Source organism: Etheostoma cragini, chromosome 5 (genome assembly GCF_013103735.1).
Source record: "Etheostoma cragini isolate CJK2018 chromosome 5, CSU_Ecrag_1.0, whole genome shotgun sequence".
In the NCBI taxonomy this organism is placed as follows: Eukaryota; Metazoa; Chordata; class Actinopteri; order Perciformes; family Percidae; genus Etheostoma; species Etheostoma cragini.
Window position 1 is genome coordinate 4468743 of NC_048411.1, and position 7553 is coordinate 4476295.

Here is a 7553-nt window from a genome sequence, read left to right on the forward strand (position 1 = left end):
GATTGGATAAGCAGCGTAAAGTGCTTGGCAATGTGGGAGCCCCCGGAGCAGATCTGTGTTGGCTAAAAGCCAACTGGTGTCCTGATGGAAATTTATAGTTGAGATTATAATGGGCCAAATCATGTTAGCAAGTGCTCCTGTCTGACCCTGCAGGCACTGTGGGATATACACCCACTCACACCAACACCAGACAGTCCAAAAACATGTATTTTTATAAGAAAAAAGGGGATCTAGTTGATTAAATCTTTCGATCTGCCGAATGCAGCAATGTTAATCACACTGCAAGCGAAAATCTGAATGAGCGCATTGTTTTGACAGCACTAAATATGACTTCATAGCAGGGTGACAGACAGGTATGCGTGTTTATGCATCTATATTACACTTTATGTGGCAGTGCTAAGTTTAGGGTGTGGTAATGGCCATGATTCTGACATTGTAATTACCGTGAATCAGCGTTAGCTCTGACACTCTGCTGTGTCTGGAACTGATAGGCCCTCATTAGCCAGGCTGGGCCACAGACTGGCTGGGTCGGAGTCAATGGAGCTCTGTTTCACGCTGCTCCACCCACCCCCACCACACACACACACACACACATGCCCACAGATGTAGCTGCTCTTGGAACAAGGTTGGATTAGGGAGGGAAAGTCTTGATATTGTTGGTTTGGCTTTAAGAGTTTTAAATTATTTCTGCAGATACACTAAATTATCAGATCCTAATGCCAGTTAATCAGAATAGACAAATATCCTCTGCAGATGTCATCGTTGCCGTCGTTGATTTATATGAGCGTTTTCTAAATCTTCCTCTGTCTATGAATTAAAATGTCATCATCTTGCAAGGCTGTGTGGCCCCAGCTTCCAAAGCCCCAAAGGGCATCATCAATCGCTGCATGGGTTCTTACAAAAATGATGTGGTGATTACAACTAAATATAGTACTACTCCTTTTTTTACTTCCAACAAGTTGACCTGCTTCCCATTGTCTCTTCATCCAGTCCCAGCTGCTGAGCCCATCGAATACGCACAGTTCCCCTTCTACCTCAACGGGCTCCGGGAGACGCCACAGTTCGTGGAGGCCATCGAGAGCGTGCGGGCTATCTGCGGCAACTATAGCCGACAAGGCCTACCCTCCTACCCCAACGGCTACCCCTTCCTGTTCTGGGAACAGTATGTTAGTCTGCGCCACTGGCTCCTGCTGTCCATCAGTGTTGTCCTCGCCTGCACCTTTCTGGTCTGTGCCCTCTTCCTGCTCAACCCGTGGACTGCCGGCATCATAGTAAGTGTCCGAGAAAACAAATAGACAGTAGACACAATAACATGGTAATACATGGTTGATAAGGGGAAAAGTACCCATGTTACCTACTTTTCAAAGTAACATGTCACTGGTTTGGACAATGTTACTAACAGACCCACGTCTTAACATAAAGAGGCATAAACCCAGAATCTTTAGTTTTAGACCTTTTTTTTCCCATTTTCCACCCTTTGTTTTTTTAATGTGTGTTCCAGAAGGCATCTCAGAGAGAACCGAGTCAAAAAAGAAGAAGGGGTGCAGTGTGTTATTGTAGCCCCCAGTCACTGCTGTTTATCTTGGGCTGTTTTGTTATGGCCTATCTGTTTAGTCTAGTCCATCACTCCCACCACCAGACACCAACGCTGAAATAAATGTGTAGAGGCACAACTTGCTCCCACTCCAAACCTATAAAAAGTTAGATTTTATTTCCATCCTACTCTTCCCCTCCTCTCACAAAAGGAGGATCCAAGGATACACGCAAACACATTCACATACATAGACACATACTTTGAGCACACATGCAGACATGTACATGCTTGCGCACATACAGTAACCGTGTAAACACACAGGTACATAATTCACGCGAGAAACATACACAGAGAGCTCTGGTTTTTCTCTCTGGTGGGTTGTATTTTACAACAGGCAGTGGCCAGGCCACACGAGCCCTTAAACAGGGGAGGAGGGGACCTCGTGCTCATCCTTCAGGTTTTACTAGCAAGATCAAAAGAGAAGTTATGGAGAGGCGTCAAGCTTAACCGTGCTCAGTCCTGGACCAGACCACCGCCAGCCCTACTACGTCAAACACTCGACCTTCAGCCCTTTCAAACCCTCTTAGCTATTTGCCATAAAATCCATCTTAACTACATAGACAAGCTGTTTGAAAACGTATGCCTTGTGTTTTGGTTCATACAAGTTTTATCTGTCATAAAATATTCAGAGGAACTAAGATCTTAACCCTTGTGTTGTCCTCCCGGGTCAAAAATTGACACAAATTTGACATTTTTGTCCCTTTTTCAGACTTTTATTTTTATTTTTCACTAACACCACCTTATTACCACTAGTTTTAGTCTACTTTTTGGAATTCATGGTCAATAACCCTCATTTATTTAGAATTCTACCTAATATTTGAGCTAAAAGAGCAGAAAGTATGAATTATTTTGACTAATAGTTAAGATCAGATGAACCTACAGATAAGTTTAATCAGGAATGAAAGTGATCAGTTATTTATTTGCAAAGAGCGTTGTAAGGAATCCAATCCATTTTTTGTAGTAATTTGGTCAAAAAGAAACCCATATTTCAGATATAGAAATTTTTTTAAAGGGGTCAAATTTGACCCGAGGACAACAGGAAGGTTAAAAGACTAAAACAGTAGTAGAGTAGTTGCAAGTAAAAATTCTTAAAAGTCTCTTAATGTGATCATGACCAATATTTTCTCAATACATCTTTCCACTTATTATTAGTCTAAATTGGAAACCGAGTCAGACACACTCATACACCACACACACATACCCCCTCCTGGACACACATTCACATACTGAACATGCATGTGTATGTGCACTGCATGTGCACATACACATAGCTCCCTCCTCAGCCCTCTTCAAAGGATTCGGGCCCCATGTAACCTGACACCTGTCAGCTTATAATAGCATTTATTCCCAACTCCTATTCCCGCTTTGCCCCAAAGCCTCCATACACACCAACACACACATATTCCGCCCACATGTATGCTTACTACTTAACACCTATAAGATAGATACTCACACATGTCATCCTTGTGTATAATTGCCCCCTGTCTACATTGTAAAGTCACACATCACATGCAGTGAATGTTATAGAACAATAAAGTAGAACTTTTTTTAATGTTTTTTTATCATTTGATATGCTATGCCTGCATATATTTTTCAACTCTGTCAATTAGGAAATGTGCATTATAATAATATATTGATTAGAATTATTTTACCATTTTTGATGATAGGTATCTTTTAGACTCACACAGAAGAGAAAAAGACACTAGTGACATAAAACCCTGCAGCAACCATTTAAATTTAATTTAAAACGAAGACAGAGAAATTGCAAATATATACAGTATATGTGTATATACAGTATATGTCTCTTCTTTCTTTTTTATTTGGTATCCTGCATGTGGCGCCTTTCAGCCTGAATCTATCCAATGTCGCTCCTGTCCTGTGTTTGATTAAACATAAAGAAAGTCGTAAGTCCCTTTTCATACATATTTATCGAGCACCTTTTTAACAGACGTTCCTCTTCTCCCCTTCAGGTGTTGGTGCTTTCTCTAATGACTGTGGAGCTGTTTGGCTTCATGGGGCTGATGGGAATCAAGCTGAGTGCTGTCCCTGTGGTCATCCTCATCGCCTCTGTAGGCATTGGAGTGGAGTTCACCGTCCATGTGGCCCTGGTAGGGATACACATAATGCAACAGACAGTCTTCACTATGTCAATAATAACTGAAGTGAATTATTTTTGTTTTATGGTTATGGAATCAGTGAGAGAACAAGACATAAATGATGTTATTGTGTGTGTGTGTTTTGCAGGCGTTCCTGACAGCCATAGGGGATCGTCACAAGCGGGCAGTGCTGGCATTGGAGCACATGTTTGCTCCAGTACTCGATGGAGCCTTCTCCACCTTATTAGGTGTCCTAATGCTCGCTGGCTCTGAGTTCGACTTTATCGTCAGGTGAATACAAAAAAATCCAACCGTATGAGAGAAAATGCTACATTTATTAAGACGTATATACACGCACATACAAAGGTTATTGTATGGTGTCTCTGTGGCGTCAGTAGACCGTTGAGACAATGCCTCAACCTGTATGTCCCACAGTAATCTACCTGAGCCACCAATCATGCATGAAGGCTCCTCGCTTTCTTCCTCTGTTCCCTCCCTCATCCTCTTTCTCGTCTTCCACCCACATCTCCCTTTCATATTCCCTTGCCGTAAACCTCATCCCTTTTCCAGCTACCAGTGACATACCAGTTTTTTTTTTGGTCAGTTTCTGGGAGCTTGCTCTCCAAGAAACTTCATAAAACAAGGCCTTTATCTTCCTTCGCCCTCCTCTCCCCGGCGTCTTTTCTTTCATCCTTCTCTTCTCCCCGTTAGTGTCTCTCATGCTTGACATTTTAGGGGAAACTAGGGGAAGGATGGAGAGTTGAAGGTCAGCAGGAGGAGGAGGACAGGGGCTTGGAGAGGAGTAGACGGAGAAGCAGAGGGAAACAAAGTAAAAGAGAGTGAGGGGGAGCGAGGCAGGAAAGTTCTAGGCTTTTGTAATCTCCTTCAGCAAGTTTAACTGCCCTCGCTAGACATTTATAAGCATGGGAAGGAGTTACGGGGTGAGGGGCTAAAGGGCATTTGTAGAAAGACAGGAGAAGTGGAAATTAAAACCGACACACTGTGGGGGCTCTGCTTCGGTGGCTCTTTGTGTGTGAGCGCTTTCGTAAGCATCAGACAGCAAGGTATCAACCAGCCGCCATACAAGAGAGTAAAATTAATGATTCTGTACATTCTTGAGCCTGGAGTATTATGAGAAGTTTCCAGTGAGCTCACTGAATCTTTTTTAAAGGTAGCTTTAGAATTTGGTTGACCTGCTCCTTTAAGAAAAGGGAGCGCAGAAGTCCATGTGATCTGTAAGCACGCAAACTCTGTCATGTGCACAGGCCAGCACTCACGCATGCACACCCACAAAATCACACATGGTCCCCTTCATACACACACACACACACACACACACACACACGCACACCAACCTGCTCCTTGACCTTGTAATCATGGGGGTCAATGATGGCGTGCCTGCCAGTGAGAGCACACACAGATACACACTCGGAGAGACCCATACAAACACAGGAAGGCCTATAGACCGTCTCTCCTCACCTCCAGTGGTGTGCTCTGGTATCTGGCCCCATCCCGGGCCTCCATTTAAAGTTTCTGCTGTTGTCTGAGCAAACAAAGCAGCGCCCCAAGACGGTGCAATAACAACAGGCTCCGCTCGTATTTTTTTGCCCGTGCTGAAAGAAATGTTTCCCTGGCTTTCCCCGTCAGCCCTGTGAATGTTTTCACTCTAAACACCCCGGCAGGGCACTCAGCCTGGTATGTGGGCTGCACGCGTGCATGTGTACATGTGTGTGCAAATGTGTGGATCCGAAGGTGACGTGGCGTTTACCCCTCATGGTGCCTATGGATATGCTAACTGTAGTGATGACATAGTTATTTCAGTTTCACTTACAGAAACAGTTCTGATAATCTAATAAAGTAGATGAAGGATGACTGGGTGGGCTTTAAACACTATATATATACTGTTTATATACAGTATAGTGGGAGAAATATATATATAGTGAAAACAAAATATATATATAGTGAAATATATATTTTCAAATGTTTTTTCTCAAATAATGAACTTTGGGCACAGGTTTACAGTTAGTGAAATGCCAGTGGTGAAATTGGACCTTCATTAACAAGTAACTACTTTCATCGACTTATCATATGTTTAAGAAGCAATCTCTTGCATTGGAAAAAAAAGTACTTCATGTAATCATTTTTTAATGTTAAGAGGACTCCCAGCAGTGTGCTAACTGTCTTTTACTGTTTGCAGTTTTTTATGTAACAGCCTTGATTAAGGTCAAACTTGATAGCTAAAGGTTTCTATTGATTACCAATACCTCTCCGCTAAACCAACCAACCTGAAAGGTGCTAAGGTGCTACCCTCTGAGAGTAAACCGAAGTGAGAAAGTACTGAGAGAGGGAATTTAGATGCAATTTTTACCTAATGATGCATTTAGGATAAATTATTTCTACAAAATGAATGTATTATGTTTTGGAATATAACTCACATGGCATAGTTAACCCTCATGTTGTCCTCGGGTCAAATTGACCCGTTTTCATATATCAATGTTCTTTTTAACTCCCCAATTGTAATCACCCAAAATAACATGAATGATTCCACACAACGCTCTTTGGCAAGTACAAATCTTATAAAATTGAAGAGGTTTTGACATAGTATTGATCAGAAGTTGACATATTCCAGTCTGTGATTATCCAACAACGTACATTCCTTTAATTTAAGTCTAAATAATTCCTAACTTTTGCTTTTCTAAATCAAACATTAGGTCCTATAAATGAGGTTTACTACCAGAAATTCCAAAAATAACTGTAGAACTAAAAATAAGTTAGTGTTACGTAGTGTTGAAAACATAACAAAAGTGACAAACAGTCAAAAAAGCACCACAAGTGTTGAAAAAAGGGACAAAAATGTAAAAAAAAGTTAAAAACATTGATAAAAATCAACAACAAAAGTGTTGGTTTTCAATTTTGACGGGAAGACAACACAAGGGTTAAGTGTGGTGCAGCAGAAGTGTGTGTCCACATAAGCACAAAAAAATATCATGAAGGCATTTTGCATATTCAGTCAGCTTCGATCCTGTTTCACAGTCAGACACACTGTACCAGGAGTGTGAAGGTGAGGCCACCCATGCTGGGTGGACAAGAACCAGCTCTTCTCACTTGTGGCTCCTCTGTACAATGTCTGTCTTCCTGCACACACACACACACACAAATAAACAAATGGATGGATGTTGGATAATGGATTGGTTATGAATGTGCGTTTAGTTTGAGGTCCATCTGCGTAGCATACCAGCGCTACACCGCAGTTAGCTCACTTGAACCTTACCCACACACACACACGCACTCACACACACACACACACACACACACACACACAGATTAGTTATGAACAGCATACCAGCGCATCTACACCTCAATTAGCCCACTTGAGCCTTACACACACACATACACACACACACACACACACACACACACTGCATAGTCAAGGGTCAGGCAAAGGGGTTGATGGTTCATAAGTGTGTCCCTGATAACCCGAGAGCTTTCACTGGAGAATCAAGGGAGGAGGAAAGTCGTCCCTAATGAAGGGAGCTGGTTTTGGCAAGGGAGAGCGAGGGGGGTGGTGGGTAGGGGGGTTAGAGTGGAGTTCTGGGGGTCTTACCTGATACATTGGAGATTTAATTAGACGGAGGGGATTGTGGAGTGGCCGGGAATTTCACAGGGGCTTAGCTGGAAAGAAGGGAGCGAGAAGCAAGGCAGAAAAGAGAGAGAACGAAATAAAAGAGAGGGAGCGGGTCCAGGGAGGGGTGGCGCTCTGAGGGTCCCCTTCTCTTCTTCCTAGACTAAATTGTTCAAATTCTATACCCTTCACTTCATTTGTTTGCTTTTCCCCTCACTCTTTTTTAGAGCCGAAAAGGAGA

At 42.6% G+C, this 7553-nt stretch overlaps 1 protein-coding gene across 1 annotated transcript in view; it reads left to right on the forward strand.

The window, feature by feature from the left end:
• The window catches only part of ptch1 (patched 1), a 51062-nt gene that overhangs the window by 38643 nt on the left and 4866 nt on the right, over positions 1-7553 (forward strand). Inside the window, exons 18-20 of the mRNA XM_034872208.1 lie at positions 991-1271; positions 3565-3702; positions 3839-3981. Coding sequence (XP_034728099.1) covers positions 991-1271; positions 3565-3702; positions 3839-3981 — 562 coding nt within the window. The remainder of the gene's footprint in view (positions 1-990; positions 1272-3564; positions 3703-3838; positions 3982-7553) is intronic.